General features: G+C 46.2%; 1 protein-coding gene across 2 annotated transcripts in view; it reads right to left on the reverse strand.

Annotated features, from left to right (window-relative positions):
- Nucleotides 1-21,543, reverse strand: part of LOC126521796 (voltage-dependent calcium channel subunit alpha-2/delta-1-like) — a 156,285-nt gene extending 134,742 nt beyond the window's left edge. For both annotated transcript variants that reach the window (XM_055066215.2, XM_050170494.3), the window contains exon 1: nt 21,394-21,543. In XM_055066215.2, coding sequence (XP_054922190.1) covers nt 21,394-21,485 — 92 coding nt within the window. In that variant the 5' untranslated portion in view covers nt 21,486-21,543. The remainder of the gene's footprint in view (nt 1-21,393) is intronic.
- Between the last annotated feature and the right edge of the window lie 2,318 nt (nt 21,544-23,861).

Below are 23,861 nucleotides of genomic sequence, written 5' to 3' on the forward strand. Positions count from 1 at the left end.
CTACTTTTGAGTAACAACACCTTTAGATATGATCTTGCACAGAATAATGCAAGGTGCTTTCTTTCGCCTTGCCATGCGCGTCGGCCTAGCTCGTCCTAATATTCTATCATAATCATTTTCATTGTATCTTGTAATAATTTACGTGGTATGTCGAAACTTACAGATGCATAACGACGTGACAGCGCAGTGTGCTAGATCAAGCAAAGCTTACCCTACAGTGCCAAAAATTATGTTGGAATGGTCCCGTACCTTCAATCTTAATTTAATTTCTCTAACATTATTCACACCGCCACCCGCACGGCGTGAATACTTTTCAATTTCTGTCTTTCTTTTTCTTTTTCGTTCTTTTTTTGTTGTCTTTTGGATGATAGGACAAGACAATTTTGAAAAGATTTGTGTTCGTTTTATTTGAAGGTATTTACTTATCACCGCTCGACCTTCAGGTCGTTTTCTTCGTGCGTGCCAGAGGGCAAACCAACGAAAGCGAAATACCGAGACTTGATCCGATTACGAGCTATAATCTGCGGATTTCCGCGCATTTCTCGAAGTCGTTGCCCTTTTTTTCATCTAAAAGCACGGGCTTCGTCGCGTCTTGCTTCTTGCGGAACAGAGTGAATGCCGTTTTTTTTTTACTATTATTTGCACTCAAGGCCATCTTCCAAAGAAAAGAGCTCGCACTTTTTCGATGCGCTATTATTTAGCTTATATTTTCGTTCACAATTTAATTTTCGCGCCTGCCGTTTTCTGCATTTTTCGAAAGCAGCTCCGCGAAAGAGCCCGTCGGCTTATTAGAAAAGCTTTCGACGCGGATTCGTATTACCTTTCGCTGCCCTTTCGGTTCTTTCACCATCTGGCTGCGCACGTATACGACGAAGACGTCGAATTCTCAATTCAACAGCGACAAAAAAAAACTACGCTTTGGGGCGCTTAGATACATGGAATATCAGCGCACCCACGTGGGTCGTTCGTGAAGCTGTAATAGTACCAGGCCTAGGAACTCTTTTGGTTTCCCTCCTGGGATATATTCCTTCAGTGTGAGTCTTGCGGTGCGGTGCTCTCTTCTTTCTTTCTTTTTTTTTTTTTTTTTTTGTAAGCGTTGTCGTGGAAACCTGCCAATGTTGTTTGGAGACACCCTGGTTTAATTAAATTTCCACCTGTCTCACTTAGCCTTCAATTTGGCATGTTCTCTTTTATTTCCTATTTCGCTTTTCTGGATTTCAATTTCTCCGAAGCTTGTGTGAAACAAAGAGAAATTGTGGATAAACTGATTGCATGCAGAAGCATTAGGATGTACCCCAGAAGACTTCTTTCTTATCTTAACTGATTTCTGTATTCTCGCTTGTTGGCTAAGACGGCCGTCCCTGAACCACTGTGCTGCGTCGTTTAGCTTATCTAAACGAGAGACGTCATTTATGAATAAACATGTCCGTCTGTGTTGTCCCGTGTTCGGATGCCTGTCAAACCGAATGGTTTTCTCTGTTGTTATCGCCATGACATGTAAATTGCTGGTGCCTTTTTCAATAAATTTTGTTGGTAGGCAGTGCTAGTTCTGTTGCGTATGCCTTTGTTCTCGTCCCGTCGCTCAGCTTCATATATTCACGATCAAGCAACCCTCCCAAATGAAGGTATTACCAGGTAAACAAGTTCGGTAACGTCACACTTTGTACGTGTTGATTGGCTAGGACAGCAGAAGTTTATCTGACGAAAGAAATGACACGTCTTCGATCAGGATGCGAAGGAACAAACGGACACAGCGAACGCAGTTTTTGGACTTTCAACTGTTATTGCAATGAAATGGACGACAAAAATGAGAGTGAGAGAGAGAGAGAGAGAGAGAGAGTTGCTGTCTTTAATGAAAAGCATGGAGATGTTTGTCTGGCTGACGGCATGGCATTCTACTTCAGTTGTTCAGTGAAAGTTATACGCACAACGTGAATACGAAAACACAAACGGCACATGCAGCTATAGGCACTCAACCTGCTCACAGCCTCATTAATGCCCGTAGTTTAAAAAAAAATTAGACGAGCTTTCGCTGCACGCAATGTGCGAGCGATGTCTCTTAACGGGCCAAGAAGGTCCCATGGTTTCAAGGTAGAGACGCTGTACATGTGCAACGCATCCTTCAGGGATCGTCTGATAAGTAGCAACTGCAGTTTAGAGTATCATGACAAGCACGGATGACAAAGCACAAAAACGGACTGAGAGTATAACCTCACAAGCACCGGCGGAACACGCAGACTAAAAAATAACAGGGCAACGCCCCGCAGCTTGTTCCCCTCTCGTCGGGCTTTGTTGAACGGTAGGAAATGAACTTCGGCACGAGTGTTTTTCCTTCGGCCATGTGGACGGGCCGTCGAAAAACAGTAGCCTGTGCTCAATTTGTTATCGTTAATTTTTTTTTTAAGCAAGACCTTGGTGGCGACGGTCCTTCCACACTCTGCCATTTTCTTAGTTTGGTATTTTTTTTATCTCTTTCCTTAAGCGTTCAGCTGTCACAAACTACTTGTGCCAGACCTGCCGGTGGCAAACTCCAGCGCAGCCGTGGCAGCCCTCTCTTGCACCCTCCCCTCTCCACCGCCCTCGTTCGCAGGGTGCGCTGTTTTGTTAAGACGTGGGGCTTTGAAGTGACTGTGTATTCGAGCTAAGCTCCTTGTACAAACTCGTCATGCTCCGCGCGCCACAGAGAATGCAAGGTCATTACTTTTCTTGTCGTTCAGTGCTTTACGATATACACGATGTCCAGTATAGTCTACCTGTACTGAACAACACCTGCAAGACAAACATTCGTGTTCTGCAAGCAGCGCAAGCTCAAGCACTCAGAGTTTGTCTTGGTTTGCCGAGATGCACGTCAACTGAGGGAACTATTGCGATTGCTCGGGACCATCCAATGCAGACTCACATCACGGTGGAAACCCTGAGAACGCATATCAGACATTTGGCACGGGCCCCCTATCACCACCTTGCAACACTACCTTCAGACAGGCACCAAGCATCATTCTCAAAAACTATCGTCAAGTACAACGACAAACTTCCCTCGGACTTCCCGCTGCATCTAAACCATCGATACCCCCTTGGTGCCTTGTCAGCCCCACAGTCCATCTCAGCGTACCAGGAATCGGGAAAAAGTCTGAGCTGTCGTCGCCTGTGCTGAAACAACTGTCTCTGCTTCTTCTGCACGAGAGGTACGCAGACAGTGCACATATTTATACTGACGGTTCCACAAACATCCAGTGTTCGTCCGGTGCTGTAGTCGTCCCAGAAAGAGGTATTACCATCAGCTTTAGGACTGACCACCCAACGACATCTACATCTGCGGAACTAGCTGCTCTTCGAGCTGCACTTTGTTTTGTCATTCGGGAACCACCTCGACAATGGTCAATTTTCAGCGACTCAAAGGCAGCCCTACAATCTGTACTATCAGCTATGCGTCGCGGGCCATTCGAACAGCTCGTATTCGATATTAGATGCCTACTCCATACATCACATGAGAAAGGACATCACGTGACGTTTCAGTGGCTGCCAAGTCACTGCGGCGTCATCGGAAATGAAGACGCCGATAAAGCCGCTCGGACAGCTCTTGAAGACACACAGGAAGAGGCCATACCACTTTCACGGTCCGACGCAGCCAGCAGACTTCAAGTGCTTGCACGGGAGATCACGCTCTCTCTATGGTGCACACCAAGCAGCCAGACCAACCGCAGCAATCATCAACACGACCTGCCCTCCTTGATGCATCTGTGTATGCCAACTGGACTCCGCCGAAGTGAGGCCACCCTGCTTTATCGCTTATGGCTAGGGGTGGCCTTCACGAAATCTTACTCGTTTCGCATTGGAATGGCTGACAACGCTCTCTGCAATGCCTGTCTTTGCGAGGAGACGCTGGAACACATTCTGTGCGACTGTCCTGAATATAATGTTCAGAGACAGTCCATGGCGTCCGTTCTAGCGCACCTTGACAATAGACCATTGTCAGTTGCAACCCTTTTCACATATCGCCGACTGAAGACATCGCAACTGAAGGCGACGAAGGGACTACTTCGGTTTATGAAGGATACGGGCTTGGACAAGCGGCTGTGACAGTGATGTCACGTACCGCACAAGAGTGACAGACTGTAACCAACGATGTGTGTGCCGTGTTATGTGCCCTCTATCTCTTCTCCCCATCTTTCATCCCCCCCATCCCGCTCCCATGTGTAGGGTAGCAAACCGGTTAGGCTAAACTGGTTAACCTCCCTGCCTTCCTTCTCCACTTTTTCCTTCCTTCCTTCCTTACACGATGACCTGAGTCAGAGCAGATCCGCCGTAGCACTGTGCTAAATGTTGCCTTCCCCGGCATTAAATAACCCAACTCCAAAGCCGTGCGTTTTGCGCTTACGTCGTTCCCGCAACACGTCTATGCTTCACTCTTCGACGGAGGAAAATCGAGTCACTCCTGCACCTCACTCTTCGCGGTTAATGCCGTTCCACGTAGGTTTCACTGAGTGAATGGTACATATTTGCAAAACGTTCCACTTAATACGTGCAATTTATGTGGAGCGCGTGTCTCCTTGAGTGTTCGCTCTTCTTTGGCAGAGCCTAGTGCCATCGTTTTTGTATATCACCCTTAAATATTGTTCCAACTAAGTTTCACTGAGTAAGTATAGAACGTCTTAATCCAACCCCACATGTTTCACCAACTAAGTGGAACATCATTGCGAAAATGGTCCACTTATAAAACTTAAGCGGAAAGAGGTCAAGAGTATTGGAATTGAAAACATGGTGAATGAGAGAATGAACCGGCACTCTTGCTACTTTTGCGACACCTATGAAACGTACTGCCTGTTTCCATATACAGTTGGAAAACTAGAGATTTCTTCTATCTATCTGTTATTATGTTACTTCGTCAAATAATTAAGATGTGCTGGCAGTAGCGTAGCCTATGCTCCTTTAATTTTAAGTACTCGGTTACGCATTAACTCGTGCACGCTCAGAAAAAGGCGACGCTGCGCATCCGTCGGCTGTGTTGCATATTTCAGTGGAGCACGAACTGCGCATAAAAATGCATGGAAACGAAAGTTCAACATAAATACTGGCCGAGAAGGAACGTTGAGCAAAAATACCGACATTGTCAAGAGAGCTCGTTGCTCTAGCTCGAGTCTTCAGCTACGTCATGAAGACTCGAGCGTAAATAATATATATCTAGTACAGTATTCTATTTCTCTTTTTGACCGAGAGAATTAAATTACTCTTGAACTAAATAACGTTACCGTTCTTCTATGACCTGTGGTTCAAGGAACTTGCTTAATTATCGGCGTGAATGTGTTGGCACGAGGCAGTGCCGCCTGCACGCTGCCTGTCTTTTCTTATTTAATGCATCGATCCAGCCTCGATCCTTAAATTTTTACGGTCTGAGCTACAGTCGACTTCTAATTCTTTTTTTTTTCTTGTTCTTGCCATCAAGAACAGTAAATAACATTGACTGATAACTCCCCATAGCCTCTTCGCATGCTTTCTGAAGCTTTCACCTCCACTGAGCAACTGTCGCGCTATGTTTTGTCACTATGTGTGTTTCAATGAAAAAACGAATACGTCTTTGTGAATGTCACACCCAGGCCGGAGCGATACAATAATGTTCCACGGCAGCGGAACTAGCCTTGTGGTCAGAGACTATCCGACATCTCTTCGCCATCTGTCCCCGCTGTGATCACAAACGCCTTCTGCTCCGCACGACGCTAAATCACTTATGATCAAGATCATTCACAGTGACAAACGTACTTTTATCGTCGTCGCATGCCTCACTAGTCTAAAAAGCAATACATGCAGTAATGGAATTCCTGAAGTCGACAGACTTCAGTGGACTACTGCAGTTTCGATGCGCACCTCAGCACGAAGCGATATCCTCAGTGTTTTCCCTCATTCAAATCCGTTGAACCTCTTCTTCCCCTTGCGTAGGGTAGCAAACCGATCGTGCGCCTTGTTGAACTCCCTGCTTTTCTTCCCTTTCCTTTTTTGCCTCTTGCTCTCATGCCCAGGATCACCGCGTTGTGATACACGAACCCCCCAAAAAATTTTTTTCTGCTTTCATTATAAACAATATTAACAGTACGTCGTGCAAAGCAGGGCGTACGCCACCGTTCGTAAGCGACCGGTGAGCACTGGAGAAATACTTATCCTAAAAGAAGGATCTACATCATTAAGAAATCATGTCCCTTCTTGCACTACGCGCTATTGTCAGGCTAGTTTGTCGCCGCCATCGTTACGAGAACGAAAAAAAAGAAAAAAAAAACTAATCCTGAACTTAGCACCGCTAACTCCCTAAGTAAGCGATGCGACAGCATACTAAGATTGTGATAATTGCGACGACTTGATAGCTGCGGGCGCCTGTGTAGCGGACCACTTTGCACAAGCACATTTATCAAATGCGACGTGTCTATTACCTCACATGTCTCTTTTGCGATTTCGCGCACATTGTGACGTGATGGCATACGCTCAGCAATGCTCGAGTTTGCTGTTAGACATATCGAAAGTGGGTGACGTCAGCCTATAATGCTATAAACAAATGCGTGACCAGTTGTCGGATATCGAACTTCTGTCTACCAGCACGGCAGCCTAATGCACTAAGCATTAGGCCACCATCGCAGGCATGCTTCTCTCGCATCAAAGTCGCTCTGTGAGACGTCTGGCGCGTGCATCATATTCGAGTTTGTCGCATTCTTCCATCGTGACAGTTAAGTGCTTTAGGACGCTGTGCCATAGATTGCACTGCCTTCGGGATCGGCCCACGTTTTTCGTCAGACGGATCACTTACAAAGTCTGTGAGGTCCCTCTATAATGCTATTGCAATAAGAGAGACGCTATACAACAGCCGCTGTATAGCACTGAGCAGTGCTATTGATGTCATTGAGATCCCCGAGAGCCTACAACCTGGATAAAGGGTTCCAGTCTGCGTGTTCGACCGGCACTCCAGATCGACCGGAGCGTGCTCAATATGCAAATACGGCGACCCCGTTCGAAGCCCCGGCGCACTGTCGCCGTGTACTTGAAGGGCAGTAGTGGACGCGTGCTTCGCTGGCGACACGCTGCGTGCATAATTAGCGGCAACTCGTTAAAGGTCACCGACACTGACTTGTACGGCCAAAGCGAGATTAATGGACGTGATGCATCCCTTACTGTCGCGTCTCGGAAGTGCTCACTCTCGTAAGGTGTAACAGAAACTGTCCGCCGTTATGTCGTGGTGTTGGTGATAAACTTTATTGAAAAGGGAGAAGGGTAAAGAGGGACGTGGCTGAGGGTTAGGGCTCAAGTAAAGCCCTGGGCCTGCTTGGCCTTTTCCGCCCAGTCCACCAGTTCAAGTTGTCGGTCGACGTCCCCGGAACTGAGCCAGGCTGTCCAGTCAGTCTCGCTGCTGACGGGGGGATGAGAGAACGGGAGCGAGGTGCATTCCCACATTATGTGTGTGAGTGTTCCTGTTTCTGAGCAGAGCCTACATTTGTCGCTTTCCCTGCCCCCTGTGATTTTGTTAATGTATTTTGGGTGTGGGTATGTATTTGTCTGAAGTAGCCGAAACGCGACTGCTTGCGTTTTGTCGAGTTGCTTGGCCGGTGGTGGGAGCGCGCGACGCCTCAATCGATACCGATGGGCTATTTCATAATAAGTCTCGCAAGGTTCGTCGTGAATTTCTGGCCGATACTATAGGGAAGCGCTAGTAAGAGGTGAGACACAAATCAATAAAGGCAGTTTTGTGTAATCAGGGGCCATCTGTGGACGCTAGCAACTCCGCCGTTAGTATTGCAGCTTTGGTCTTATGTAAGGGGTCAGATTTCCGAGAAAGAAAGAATAATAATAATTGCATTTTAGACAAAGATGGTTGCTAACAACGGCGGAAGTACCTCTTTGTGACATGTTACAGTTATTATTTTATAGGACCCACTCAACTGCTTTTGCTCAGCAGAAATGTGACGTCGTTATTGGGCTAGTTACAACAAGGCTTTAACACAACCGTCAAATTGTATGTGCTGTTCTCCCTTAAACAACTGTAAAACACGTGGCTCGAACAAGTTCACCATGCCAAGCAATGCACCGGTTCACTCTGGTGAACAATAATTGAAAATGTTGGCTTAATATTTTTTTCATTGTGTCATGCATGCATTAGAACCAATTTAATGCTTCTCAATCCTTGCGACACAAGGATGTTTAGGCATAAGCACTAATGTAAGGAAACAAGAAATAACCCCACAAGCTTTGTCTGCTCTCCTTACAGACCCCTTATAGCAACAACATCCTACGCATTTTAAGCTAACTTAACGGGCATGAGGAACCAATACGATCAATAGTCCCGCTTGAGGTGCTCCTTGGCATTTTATTTTGGTCAATTAGATGCCTGCCGTTAGACTGTGCCTCATACCTGTTTCTTGATACCCTCAGGCCGTGTTCCGTTCACTTATTCATAATTATCGCCATCATAATTTTCTACGTCGTCGTCTTCATTACCTTCATCCTATTTCATGTTCACTGCAGAACAAAGGCGCTCCCGGCGATCTACAACGTAAGCAGTCTCTATCCCATACTTACAAAATTGTTAGAACACATCACACCCCTCACTTTTCTGTTTTTATTTGCTGCATCGTGCTTTCCGCGACTAGCATTCTATCACCTTAGTAGACCACTAGTTAGTCATCTGCTCCAAGCAATGCTCGACATCGTTTGGTTTGGCTGACCTTTACTCGCGACATATGCTACATGTCTCTCTTCGTCTCAACTAGAGTACCAGCTACACAACCACTTGTCCTCTTATCGACACTGTCTGTTACTTGTCGCTTAAACTTTACGCCAACCATCTCTTGTTCTATGGCTCGTTGGTCCTTACTTTCCTATAACGTTTTATTGTCATCGTCGGTGTTAACGTATGTCACCATACGTTAGCCCCGCTGTAATGCACCAACTTTATACGTCTTTCCAAGAATTTGGAACATATTCGACTTTTTTCACTCTGATTCCTTCGCACGCTAAAATATGTGTTAGTTATTTGCGTTGCTGCCATTGGTGTTCCTTTTGTTTGCGATGAGGCCGTAGTTTCCTTCGACGAATGCTTGCCGCCCGCGTCTTCTGCGAAAGACGGCGGCGAAACAGTAGGTTGCATAACTGCAACACGACCCGCTTTCTCTTTGTAATCACTCTGAAAGGCGCTTTCGGTCGTAATGGACATAGTCAGGTTTTTCTCTTTTCAGGTAGCACGCAGTACGACTTCTGCAAATTTCGCCATCGATACTCGCTTCTTTGCCCCTTCAGTTTCACAGCATGGATAACTATCGCAGGAAAAAAAAAGAAAAGAAAAACCCGTCTGACATTTAGTCGTTCGTAAGAAGAAACCGCCATCTAAATTGGTGCGGACGCGTCGCCGTTTGCACAGCGAAATGTCATCTCGCTCTTTTCAAGACACCGCCTTCGCTCATCGTTTCTCCTTGAGTGCACAGAAAAGAAGAGCCACGTAAGATGCACATGTGCCTGGCTCGAATTCCGATCGCTCGCTTCTCCCAATATTTCCTTATGCAAACATTCTCCGTGTAACGGGCATATCGCGGTGCGTAACAAGACAACCGACAAACGCTAGAAGCTCTGAACTTCGAAATCGTGCGCATAGTGTTGCGGCGTCATCCTCACGTGCAGCATTGCAACACACGTGGTATTTTTACATTTAAATTGCGAGGTTTTAGGTGCCAAAAACCCCAATCTGATTGTGAGGCACGTCATAGTAGGGGACTGCGGATTATATTTCTACCACCTGAGGTTCTTTAACGTACACCTAAATTTAAATAATAAATGAGTCAATCGAGAGAAACGAATGGGGCAGGCCGATCTGCTAAGCTTTCAGTCACGTTATATGGAAAAAAAAAAGAGAGGACTCAGAACATCTGCATATGTCCCCGTCGCTTTCTCTCGAGTCCGCAGTAATTATTCACGTTCGATATCCCGCACCAAACAGCCCTGTTGGTATGCATTTCTTCAACTTCATCTCCATGGAAACAGGCTAAAACAAATTAATCAATGTGCTATATATCTCCCCCAGCAACGTGGCACGAATGTCGCACAAATGCGGTTATGCAGATCAGCTATGTTCGTCCCAACATGTTTTTTTTTTTTTCTTAGGGCAGATAAAGGTCACAGATGTAACGTGCCTGCACATTCCGGGTAATTTCTTATCCCGCAAGAATGGCAAGAAGTTAACCGTCCCTTCAACCGACCGGTCACATTTTTTTTTTGTTCTTATCAGTTTTTCGCGTCACGTATCCCATTTTAATCAGGCAAGTGCGCTTGTCAGGTATCTTCCCGTCTTGTCAGGACAGCGAGCCCTTGACCTTTCCGTAAGAATCGAATGAAAGTCAGGCTACCGTTAAGGTCCACTTAGCATTGTAGAACATCCTGACAGCGGTGTCACGTACCATACAGGAGTGACGGACTGTAACTGACGATGTGTGTGCTGTGCTATGTGCTCTCTCTCTCTCTCTCTCCTCCCCCCTTTCATCCCCCCATCCCGCTCCCATGTGTAGGGTAGGAAACCGGTTGAGCTAAACTGGTTAACCTGCCTGCCTTTCATTCTCCACTTTTTCCTTCCTTCCTACACTTTGGCGACCGCGCTGTCGGCGTCAAATGAAACCTGAACAGCGGAGCGCGTGGCCAAAGCATAAGCGAACGTGTAGTGCGTGTCGTCCAGTCATTGGGGGCCACTGACAGGGGCGCACATCCGATTTGGCCTCACTGCACTCTTGTGGGAGTCAAGCGGCCAAACGCGCTCGGCACGCCTGCGCCGGACACTGTCGCGGCTGCCAGCAAGTTGGCAGATTGAAATAACGATTGTGGCGCGCAAGCGGCAAACCACATGAAGCCTTATGCCTTATTCTATGCTATTCTTATCATCCACCACACGCGGCCGCCTGATCCCGTTGATAATGTGGGCAGACCGTCACTCTGACCACTGGCCAAGCGCGAAAAGGCTGAAAAAGCATAGAATCGGAAAAGGCATCGCTACAAGATACCGGCCCTGGTTTCGGCAAACTGTGCGACAATGTGCTCGCCGTAAACAGGAATATTTTAGCTTTGGTTCTCTTTTATTTTCTCCCTTTCAAATACCAGAACCAGAACCGAAGCAAAAATATCTCTCTATACAGGGGGGTCGCGCGGTGCAGCCAAACCGGATTTGTGCGCCTGTCAGTGGTGATGGTTGGACAGCGCGCGCTCCGCTGTTTACGTTTCATTTAACGCTGATAGTACAACCACGCCACAACTTCGTTAAATAAAAAATTCGTCTTGCTTCAAATCTGCCTGCCTGCCTGCCTGCCTGCCCTGCCCTGCCCTGCCCTGCCCTGCCCTGCCCTGCCCTGCCTTGCCTTGCCTTGCCTTGCCTTGCCTTGCCTTGCCTTGCCTTGCCTGCCTGCCTGTCTCTGTCTCTGTCTCTGTCTCTGTCTCTGTCTCTGCCTGTCTCTGTCTCTGTCTCTGTCTCTGTCTCTGCCTGCCTCTGTCTGTCTCTGCCTGTCTGTCTGTCCGTCCGTCCAGATAAACACGGATGATTACATCATCAACACGCCACTAACTGTCAGAGGCAGTGCTGCACCCAAACCACCCTCGTGACTGCGTTTTGGTCCGCACCATAGATCGCGGTTGGACTTCACAGAACATAAATAATACACGTGCATATAGCATGCACGCTTCACACGTTTTATTCTGCAGGGAAAACATTCAAATATAAATAAGAACAGACAAAAAGCAGCAAGTGCCGCCAAAATACATAATATGATAACGAAAATACCGAAGAGGTACAATACGCTGTCCCTTTTACAAAATTCAAGCGCGACCTGCTTGATCATGATAAGCAGTGATATCCAAATAGTAAGAATCAACCAAATATGTGAGACCGCATTAACAAAGGATATCACGGTGGAACTGTTATTACGCACCCGTGGCAGCAAATTCTTATGCCATATTTATTATCAGTGTAAGCCGCTGATCAATGGCAAACGGCTCTTACGAACTAGAAACTTAGTGGACTTGGCCCCTGGTTTGTATCCCTAAGCTGTGTGCGCTTTTCTTTTTCTTCATTTTTTTTTCTTTTTTTAATCAAAAGTGTGCCCTGCGCCTTAAGTTGCTATTTTCGGCAGCAAACAAGTACGTTTTCTTCGGTGTGTGTGTGTGTGTGTGTGTGTGTGTGTGTGTGTGTGTGTGTGCGTGTGCGTGTGCGTGTGCGTGTGCGTGCGTGTGCGTGTGCGTGTGCGCGTGTGCGTGTGCGTGTGCGTGTGTGCGTGTGCGTGTGCGTGTGCGTGCGCGCGTGTGCGCGTGTGCGCGCGTGCGCGTGCGCGTGCGTGTGCGTGTGCGTGTGCGCGTGCGCGTGCGCGTGCGCGTGCGTGTGCGTGTGCGCGTGCGTGTGCGTGTGTGTGTGTGTGTGCGTGTGTGTGTGTGTGTGTGTGTGTGTGTGTGTATGTGTTACCACAGGGTTCCTTTTTTTCGTTGTCTTCGAATTTATTTGCGCGAATTTTATGGTCGTGCAATGCGATATGTTAAGTTCTGTATTGTCTTCGTTATCTTTTGCTTGTCTTTACACTAGCTTATCTCTTGAATGTCCAGTGCGTATACATCAGTTATCCTCTATTTGGCCTTAGGACTCTGTAACGTTATTTCTCTTTATCTCTCTTATTTCTGTTCCTTGCTGTGCGTGTTCCTTGCTGTACGTGTGTGTGTGTGCGCGCGCGCGCTTCTGTCATTTCAGAAACAAGACTGTCATCTGTCATTACCCCTTCCTCCCGTTTTACGAACCAATTGGGGTCTCGGTACAGTTCTCAACGAACGCCATTAAGCGGAAACTTATCAAATTGTCCTGTCTTCAGCGTTTTCCCCGCCATGCGGTAAGTGCGTTGAAACGGGACACTCGTTTTACAGCCTACAGGTGCACATCCAGACGCGCACTTCCGTTGCGCGCTTTCGCTGTCGTCCTCGCAACTCTTCGTTTCGATCGCGCAAACGTCCTGCAACGCATCGTTTGTTTCGGGCTTGTCGATTATATTCGCCTGCGCCCGTGTCGCCTCACGTTGATTGTACGTCTCCCAAAAGCACTCGCCCCCAGTGGCCTCGTACTTCACCGCGTGCCCGTCGTAATTGATCCCCCGGCAGCATTATTGCGATGTTTATTTTGTTAGCTCTCGGTCGTGTATCTCCGCACACTTGCTTCGACCGATGAAAACACGTATCTTTTTTTTTTTCTTTTTTATTCCCACTTACCAAGACTTAAGACGCCGCTTTTTTTTATACTTTTGTTCTTGGCTGTTGTTGTGACAGGTGCAAACAGACAGGAACCAACGACCCAGAAGTGGACGAGCGCAGCGTCCGTCAGCAAAAAAAAAAAAAAAAAACATTATGATAAAACAAGCAAAACAAACGAAACGACGTGTGCGGTGCCACCTGTCACCATTGCCGTCTTCCATTTCGCCCGAAAATCGTGTACTCGTTTACTCTACCGTGTCTCGCAAAAAGCTCTCGGTTTTCTTCTTTCTTTATTACTCTGTTTTTCTGTGTAAAATGGATGCTAAAAGTAAGGCCCTGCGGAAACCCGCGCATCCGTGAGCTAAATTTGAAGACAGACTGCTTATTGTAATTTTTCCTATTTTCTTTTTCGTTCCATTTCTTTTGTTTTTATTCTGAACGACAAAAAACGCCCACCGTATATCCGCTTCCATCCGTACCCGTACTTTCATCGAGCGGATGTCGCGTCGCTTTTCCTTCGACATTCCTTTTAGTATACAATTTCTTTTCGTCTTTTAAGTTGCATCCAGCAAAGCGTCCACCGAGATGACGGTTATGTTTCGAGTGTCTCCGCTGCTTTTGACACCGAACGTGGACCCGTTGCTGCCTTTCCTACGGGACGCCGAATAAAGTTCGCACGTCTAAATGTCGGCTTTGTTTGCGCGTGGGAGATGCGAAACACTGCCAGGAAAGCAAAACGAAAAAAAAAATCACGACAGAACAGAACAGAGCGTTTCTCGCAACTCAGTTTGTGCGCTCGCCGCCGCTTTCGCGATGCACTGCACTGGAGGGGCAGATTTGTTTCTGTACGCCTACGTGTTTGCGTGAGTTCTTCTCGCCGCTGTGTGAATAGTGCCTTTCCCAACGTCTCTCTTTCACAACCTCCGTCCACGATGTCCCTATCTTTCTTTTGTCTCGTTTTCTGTTTCTCTCTCTCGCTCGCTTTCGCTGCAAGTAAAGCGTTTCGCTAGACCGTTTTTCCCCAGCTTCGAAAATTATGGGCTGTGATGGCTCCGTGTCTCTGCGATGCAAATACCGACGGGCATAGATGCTAAAAGTTTTATTTTTAGCGCAGCCCTAAAACGCGGGGGTCGTCGGTGAAGCCACGTCACTCGGATATCACCACTCGCATCTCGTATTCTTAAACGTACCGCATCACCTGAACTGTTAGAGAGAGAGAGAGAGAAGGGTGCATAGAAAGGCAAGGAGGTTAACCAGAGGCAGTTCCGGTTGCTTACCCTGCACGCGGAGAGGGGGGGAGGGGAGTACTTCATATTCTATCAGCCCCCCAAATTTCCAGAACCCCGTTTCAGGTGAAACCCTTGTCACCAACCTCACTATCAAACTTCCTGAGTAAGTTTTCTATAGTGGTATAACGTGGAGACCGAATTAGCGAGAATGTCTATAAAGAACTTCCCTCTTGAAGTATCCGTTTTTCTGAAAGACCTCCCTATTGAAAAATATCATGACACATATTCCACATATCTAGTTATCTCATACGGACAAATTTACTTTATATGTCCTCTCATATTGCGTATGTGACATAGATGGCACTCGATAGAGCTCTTTGTCTTGGATACGAGAGCTGGCTTCCAACGGATATGTTTTGAGTGCGCGAAAATGTGCTCCCAGCTTCAGCCAGATCAACGCCAGTTTTTTACTTATGTCGGCTCACTTAACGCCAACAAGAGCTATGTCTAATTGCAGTTACTGTTACGACTCACGATGGTGCTTTTTTAAAGAAAAGGAAACGTTAGTGAAACAATGAATGTTTGCAATAGCTAGGGAAAACAGGAACGTTAATTTTTTTCACATTGATTGCTCCTAAGCATCTGAGTTCCACTGTAGTTTCATCACTGTATTATGATGCAAGATACTTGTGAATATTCTACATGTAGCAGCAATAACTTATGCTAGCTTTGTAGGCTAACTTATCATAACTCGTTTTGATGCTCGTGTTGATGCTCAACGCGCGTGAGGTCAGCGCCTTTTGGTCTCATCGACAACTCCGCAAGACCGAGATCTTCTGGCCCTGGCCTGCCTGCTATGCTGGCGCTCGACATCGCGATTGACAATAACGCAATTTTGCAGCTTACTTGTCATCATTGGAACATCCAGCACGACATTTGTTTAATGGCCATGTTCAGCGGGTCGTATTTGTTTAGAACCCGCAATACTGAAATGATGTGCTTGAAATGTAGTGCGGATAAGCTTCGCCGGTGAAAACAAAGACATTAACACCGGCGCCTTTGTTTATCACACCTTCATGTCGGCATACAAAATTTGAAGAGTGCGGACCATAGTTCGTGGAGCAAGAAATTTTCTCTAAGCATTTATATCAGGTTCGCTTCAATGAAGTTCTGATGTAACAAAATAATATCCACTAGGGCCACGACTTGAAATGTTAGGCGTAGAAAACGCAGACCACTAAAGGAAAGGAAAGGACGGCGTAAGCGTTTATGCTGGTCTTTTCGTTCGTCTAGTGTTTCTGTTTCCCTCACCTCCCTTTAAATACCAAGAATCGTTGGCCATTCGCTCAGCTTTCCGCAGCCGCTGCGGGCATTCCTCACTTATGCCTTTTCATTGTGGCCTAAAGTCGCCGAACCTTATTCCAACTAAAGCTGCCAAATACACTACTATATGGTCCTCGCGCGCGAGCTCATGAAACGTGACTCCACTATCTCGTTTTGTATACGCAAGAACGCGCGTATGCGCCCATACGCTTATGAAAGACAGCCGCTCCTCCCCAGAACCAATTAGAAGCATGACTTCAGAAGTGGAAGCTCTGGTCACTTTCAAGGAAGAGACGCCCCCACGTAATCAAAGACGACGCGCGAGGGGGACATTCCAGTCAAAGGCCTGCTCTCGGACAAATACGCAGGTCGGCTTCGTAGGCTGCCTCCACAAGCGCGGTTATAGTTTTTTTACCTATTCCTCTTTTTGCCTTCTTCTTTTTCGTCAGCCGACCTTGAAGACCTATTTCTCCATATATAGCTTGTTAGACTCCTTTGACATCACTCACTTTCATGCCGCGCTCTCGTCTCTTCGCCATTCGACCATCCAAGAAAGCTTATAAACAGGTGTCACATGGATGACACTTGGCAGAGAGCTTATGTAGCCCCTGTAGCTTATAGAGCTGGTGTTTATTAATATATATATATATATATATATATATATATATATATATATATATATATATATATATATATATATATATATATATATATATATATATATATATATATATATAATAAATTGTTACGTAGGAAGACGCAGACGAAAAGCTATATACAAGTAGATTTACAAGGAAATACGCCGCACTTGACCAAGAGGCAACAGCCCGCCCTAGACTCCAATCGTCGTCGTCGTCTTCACACTGCTCGCCTCTTCGTCATTGCAAATACTGTTCCGTAGCACTACCCCCGGCGGCAAAAGCGCCGTCCCGGAGCGACTAAAGGCCGGACTCGGAAGCAGTGTAGTAGGCCTTGAGCCTACTGACGTGCACGACGTCACTAGATGCCAGAGTAGAGGACGAGGTTGAACTCACAGAAGCAATTTCGGCGTGGAAAACACAGGCTTACGAGAGTGAGGGTGGCGGCGTCGCCTCGATGCCCTCTCCCCTTACGCAACACCTAGCGCGGCAGCAGGTATCCCGTTCAGCTCCGTCGAGGCGCGCACGTGAAATGGCATCACAGCCAAAAGGAATTTAGGTGCTGTTTCGCTGCTACAGACACCCGCTTCTTCGCTGAATCTGTCATTTGATGCTTTGGCATCAAAATGCCAACGTATAACGGAAACACAATGCGAACTGAAACTTGTAATAAATACACGGAAATCATAATAACTGTGCTGAAAAGTGGTTTGCCTAGCATGCAAACATTATGGTACTCGACGTGCCTGACAATGTAATTAATATGGTGGTTGGCCTGGACCGGAGGAGACACCACTAGTATCTCACGCTGAATATTTTCCGCGTACTTAGTTTGATAATTATTTATGAATTTCCTTATCTAACACTTCCTCACATGAAACGCGCTTCATTGCTGAGGTTTACGAATACATGTTTAAAATTTCGTTCACTTTACCGCAACTTACGCCAGAGACGGGAAATCAGATGAAAGCACAGTACTGCATGCCATATTTTGCTTGTGTAATTAACTGCCATAATTACAATTCCGCTACCGTAGTTTCATTTCTTTTAAAAACAGCACTCTCATCATTTTGCGAAGAAAAAGTCGAAACACTTTCAAATGGTGCATTTTGTATCCTATATGTTTTACATTGTTGTGCTAATGTCATGGAGGCAAAATTCAGCTTATGTATTGAAAACGCATGACACAAATATCCTTGAGTAGACGACGTTTTGCATTGGAGTTTCCTGTTGCTTGTACGCCCTTCCGTCGCCCTTGGTAACACAAAACATTTCACACAACCGGATACGGTGTATGTGACCATCGTCTTGACGCTTGTTGCGCTCATATATATATATATAGGTCGAGAGGTCGCCCTCTCGTCACGTCGGACTTTCAGGAAAGCTCCCAGGGCCCTACCGCGTGCTGCGCCAGGTGACGCCTGTGACGCAAGCTCTCACCTGCGTTCTAATTTCTCCTTGGTAATCGCTATAAAGAAATTAGTGTATAAAAAGAACAGAATAATTTTTTTAAAAGATGCGTTGGCGGTAGGGAGTTTCGAACCTACGACCCCACGCTCAAAAGCCGAGCGTCTTGCCGACTGGTCTAGACCAGCGCCTCCTAGAGAGCAGCCCTGCTTACTCTGCTGTATGACATCATGTGACTTGGACCGAAATTTCCGCTGCTAAACCTGACGTGACGAAAGCGGTGACGCCAAACACATCGCGGCTTACGCGGGAGTGTCCCCACTATATTCTATGGAGCTCGGGCTAGGTATAATGACGTCACGGATTGAAGTGCTGCGGCCTTGTGCTATCGACGAGGCGTCGGCCATGCTTCTCAACGCGCTCGCTTGCCCGCGAGGAGTTCCTACCTCGAAGGATCGCTCAGCGGCGTTCAATTGGACATTAATGCTTTCGCATCCACAACTAATAATAAATGCTTAGGTATTCTGCAATGTTTTTTACTATCCTACAGGGGATATAACTGTCGACAGAAACAGTCAGTGGAATCAAAGCAAGAACATATTTAGTCTTCATTCATATCTCAACTCAAACGAATTAATTCTTTAAGATAGCGCAAACAAAGTTCAGAAGCGTCTTTCTTTTTCCTTCGGCAACTAATTATCAGCGGTGGCTTACGCCAGTGAAACCGCGTTACGCACAAATAGGAGTAAAAAAATAATCTCACCAGTTATTCTTGTTTGGCAACTGTTGCAAGACATGCACATTTAGTAAGCAAATATTAGTATTTAGTATTTCCGTGGTTATTTGTGGCATAATCATGTGCATTCAGCAGTTGCTGCTCTAAATTCTGAAATTCTAACAGCGTTCCTAAAAGTGATTATTCAGAAAGGGAACGCCACGATTCGTGTAAACTCGGCAAGTCATTTGTGCCTTTCTCTCAATATCCGACGGACGCGGTTGAGGACATTGCGTTTTCAGAAAATGTTTTCTCTGTCTTTCCCTTAGGATTGTTTCGCCTCAGCTCAGACAAGATACAGTCTGATGTACATTCAGCATAACTTCGAACGCGCCGTACGTCCCAATGGGCTGCAGTGTACGTTTGCGGTCCACTTTCACCAATGCGTACCGTAACGTCGTGATTCGGGTTCTGACGCTCGATTGCAACCTGCGCCTAGCTTGATATTGAAACTTACTGATACATGAGCTATTTCGCACCGTTTCTGGTGCACTTATTCATGATTTCTTTTCGCAGCTTTCTGCCTGGGACAAGGTTAACGTGGGCTGTATCTCTGATAATGCACGAGCACTACAAACAAGGCACCAGTGACCCGCTTCAAATTCAAGGTGAGGCTCTTCTGTGAAACAGGGTCGTCAGAAAAGGAAAATCATTTTTTTTTTCATTTTTCCCTCGTAAATCTCTAAAGCTATTATTCGCGTTCTTCACTTACTGAGCCGTCTCACCTGCATCTAACATGATGACGTGCCGATAACGTCATTGAGAGTACAATGTTTATTACAGTGTGGTATCCAGGAGCACACGGTATATTATAATTTTTTTCTGTCAAAAAGCCGCCGTTTATACTGACACGTGTAAGCGTTTTCAATAAGCACAAATCAGCTATATCGAATACTTGCAGTAAGCCATAAGGTCCGAAGTGTTTTAGAGGTTAAGTTTCATTTAGCAGCAATGAGAGGCCTTATATCTGTGCTTTTTGACAGCTGGTGCAAAATCGCTAAATAGAAGTTATAGAATTGCAGCAAGCCTAATACCAGAGCCAATTTGCCTGCATTCGGCTACAATGAAAAAGAAGCAAGTGCGTAGAGCACATCCCATGCTACGAAGGTATCAAAAACGGCTATATATGAGGTGCCGCGATCAAGCTTTGCCCTCAGATGTGCTTCGATGTCACCACCTGAACGCAGCGCTCCTCCATGCTAGGAAGCTTTCATACATAGTTCAGATCATAGTTCCTGGCTTCATATCATCTCCCACCACCATCTCATAGGATATGCCATGCGAATACAGGTGTGCGCATAGACGTAGTCACTTGTCCACCTGGGCAATATGTTTAATTAAAAGAAAGAATCTTGGATGAGCAAGTCTATTTAGGTAAGACAACCACAAACTCCCTGCTAATAATTGCAAGGAAAGTCAACAGACGATCTCACGGATGTAAAACACCGATATTCGAAAGGCAATAGCGACACTCCCATATTCGTTCAACATAGCCCATGCTGACAGCACTGCTTTATCGGTGAGTTATATTTTACTGAACTGGAAACGTTCCAGAATCATATACGTGCAGATACGTGTATTGAAGGTACCCCAAACTCGTCTACTCGCTGCGTATTGCTACAGCTTACTGAGGTCGCTGCAAGAAAAAAAGAAAACAGCGCGTCTAAACCGGTTTTGACAGTCTAGTTCTGCTGATTTTAACCATTGAAGCCCGCAAACTACCGTGTTATAGAAAAGAGAAAGCGTACCAGATACAGGAAACATTTATTGCACTCAAAACTGCCGACAATCCTTAAGCGTTGTTTAACAAGAATTCTTGTCACCGTTCTAAGCCGGAAAACTAGCCGATGTTTTCTGCAAAACCAGATCCCATCTGTGACTGCATTTTACATAATGACTCTGTTTTCGTTCACATATGTACATTTCTCTGTCTGAGATTATTCACTTTCCCCTTTTATATGCTCACGTCATTGCCTCTTTCACACGATTGTCATCACTGAATCAGTCCAGCAGCCCAAACACCGTATCACAGCGTAAGTTGTCTTTCCCTCACTAAGTATGTGCTTGCAGCGCAGCACGCCTTACAGGAGGCAATTCCTAATGCGGATTTCAGTTTTTTCACGTTAGACTTCAGTCTAACGAAGAAGCGCAATTTTCATACTCATCTACTGCGAACGAAAAATTTAAGGCACTGTAGTTTGAATAACGCTTTCGAAGAAGGTGATGGCTCGTGCTCTAAGGAATTACCGGTGCCTTCAAGGACGCAAATTCGCTTCATATTTAGAGATAGCGCTTTCACTGACGTATTGTTTCCGAACAATTGCAATCGGGCTTTGCATTTAGTATTGCGCGAAATTTGCCAAGTCATCAAAACACGCAGCAACAAACAACAAATGTTACGGATCATAGCAGGTGACTGGCACCTGCAAAATTTCCCGAAGTTGCCGGTTCGTGGATCCTATCTTCTTTCGCTTCACGTCTGGCAGCTCACTTCCGAAACTACACACAATAAACGAACAAGCTCTTTCCGAGGCGGACTGTCACACCTAACACCTCGTGATTTCTCGAGTCTTCCTTGACGATAACGCGTTTGGAACTTCGCGGTATCAACAGCGCCACCGTACGGGGCTCGGCTCGCCTGCCCGTACCGCGCGGAAACTTACGGCGTACGAACGGAACCCAACCTCTACGCACCGAAAGGTGCTAGCTTTTGCTCCGCACAAACGAGAATGCGTCACAATGCGCGTGTAACAGGCTTTTCAAAAAGCGGACAGGTTGAGTACTGTGTACTTACAAATCTTTTTTGGGGAAATCCAAGTCGGCCAGAGTCGACGTGCTCCAGAAAATCGCCCAGAGAACAAACCGTCGTCCAGAGAGACTCGCCATCTCGCCATACCAGACGGCCGCTTTTTACTCTCGGCACCAGGCGCGCGCACCTCGCACTCTCGACGCCAGGCTTCTCGACGCGCGAGCAGCAGGCCGGCCACCCGCTCCGGCCGCGACGGCGCCGTGGCGCTAGCGGCCGTGTTCTTTTTTTCTGCTGGGCGCGAATCTGGTTCTCGAGATCGCCACCAGATGCCAGCACTAACCAGGCTCGAGTCAAAGGCAACGAAGAGGAGACGCAAACTAAAAAAATCGTTAACCTCGGTCCCGTTACCGCACTTTTTCTTTATCTCCATGCGCATGAGGATGGTAAAATTAATCGCATTAACAGCCGCCGAGCCGATTACACTGTGGCGTATAAATTTTATTATGAGGCGAGGAAACCATAAAATCAGGCCGCCGGGCTTCTTTCTGTGCTGCTCTATGGTATTGAACCGAAAAACGTATATCTATGTTTCATTAGCTGTTTTTACGCAAAGGGTCACTTAAATCCCCATTTTTGCCACGTTGAGCACGCTTCTGTTTTAGCCACGCAGTCTAAACGCGTGCGACCTTATCATTTTCTAATCGCAGTTCTCGAAGCTCTCAGTATTCCCTAATCAAAAGGTCTGCGCAATTAGGATAGACATAATGACCGCAATTTTGTTTCTATCGGACACCGTGATTGAACGGTTCTTTTTGAATCCAGCAAAATAATTTTTAGATAAGCGTACCTGTGAGGGAGTATTCCTACGCTGCTCATGTAACAGACAGCAAAGTGGGAGTTCCAAGGTAAACGCATTAGTTTAACTTTTAATGCTGCACGACTAAGTTAGCCAGCTATAGTACAATTGACGTGGGCTGCGAACAGCAGCTCGAAACGCTGCGCAATCTCAGTGCATATTACTGCAATCGCCAATTATACTTCGCGAGTGAAAATCACCTGTCACTGTTGACCACCTATAAATAGCGGGTGACAACGTACGAATGAATCGGCAAGCACACCGCTGAGAAGCTCATAGAACTTGTCTTGATCGACAAGCCAGCCGCGTTAATCAATTGCGTTCGCCTGGTCACGCAGCGTCACGGCGGAGGCGAACTTATTTCAATATCGTCGTCTCTCGGGGACTATCTTGAAGCGCGGAGTCACAGCGTGAAAGCGCAGTGTGGCTTTATTGGCGGAGCTCGCACTGAACTTCTAGGCTATACCTAGAAGAAGGAGGAGGAGGAGGAAGAGGAGAAAATAAAGAGAGAAGGAAGGGATGTTAACCAGAGGTGCGTCTGGTTGGCTACCCTACTCTGGGGGACGGGAAAGAGGGAATAGAAAGATAAGATAGAGAGAGAGAGGGAGGGGAGGGGGAGGAAGGCCGCGGTGAGCTCGCGCACCCACGCGGAGGGCCTGAGCGAGTCAAAGGCGTTCACATAGGCCAGTCGTCCTCAAGAAAGACAAAAGTGCCTTCATAGCTTTGTGGGCCGATGAGCGATGGGGACGGTCTTCAAGTAGCACCTGGCCAGACAACGGCCAATCGTCCAGATCCTTGGAGCATTTCCTTGAACTGGCCGACATCTCCTGTTTGTCACGCTGAAAGGCCAACGAGTGAGTGAGATATAATGGCAGAGTTATATATGACGCCTGGACAAGTCAATAACTCCTGCCATTTAGAGAAATGGCACGTCGTGCATTTCCTTTTTTTTTAGTTTGTATCTGTATTTATTTTTATTCCACAGGTTTATACGAATCAGAGTGCGTGAGGTAACATAGAGAGTGTTCTACACGTTAGTATTCTGAGCATATACGTAGAAATTTACTGGCTTGTACGCATGGACTGCACTCGGCCATATCGTATCGCTTCTTCATTCCTATTTAAAGAATTTATTAATAAGGTATATTAAGAAGCCACCACAAAACTTTCGACACAGTGCAGCACGCGCATTAGTACAGTTTGTTGAAAATTTGGGAATATCTAAAAAGTTGCTAAATTATATTATTGTAACTTTGATCACGACGTTATTTTTGTCCAGGCGATTCATGTATGTTTTTATATTTTTTACCATATCCACCAACATGAACACTCGAACGCTTGTGAAATGCTCAGAAACAATTGTTTTTTGTTGTGTATATGTGAACTTTATAGATGTTGTTACTACAGCCTTTTTCTCTATTCTTCGTATGACAGATTTTTTTTTTTTCTCATCATAAGTTGGCATAAGAGGAGTAAGTAGCTCTTGCCGTCAGACAGGCACTCACCATCACCTTACAATCAGTTAATAATAATTTTAAAAATAAACCACTGGTCACCTGACACAACAACGAAACAACGGGTTTCGAAAACTTCATGGAGGCCTGCATAATATTTCTCTCTCAGAAACTGGTGTGGTCATCAGTGCTTTCGCGCTGCG

Source organism: Dermacentor andersoni, chromosome 6 (genome assembly GCF_023375885.2).
Source record: "Dermacentor andersoni chromosome 6, qqDerAnde1_hic_scaffold, whole genome shotgun sequence".
Lineage (NCBI taxonomy): Eukaryota > Metazoa > Arthropoda > Arachnida > Ixodida > Ixodidae > Dermacentor > Dermacentor andersoni.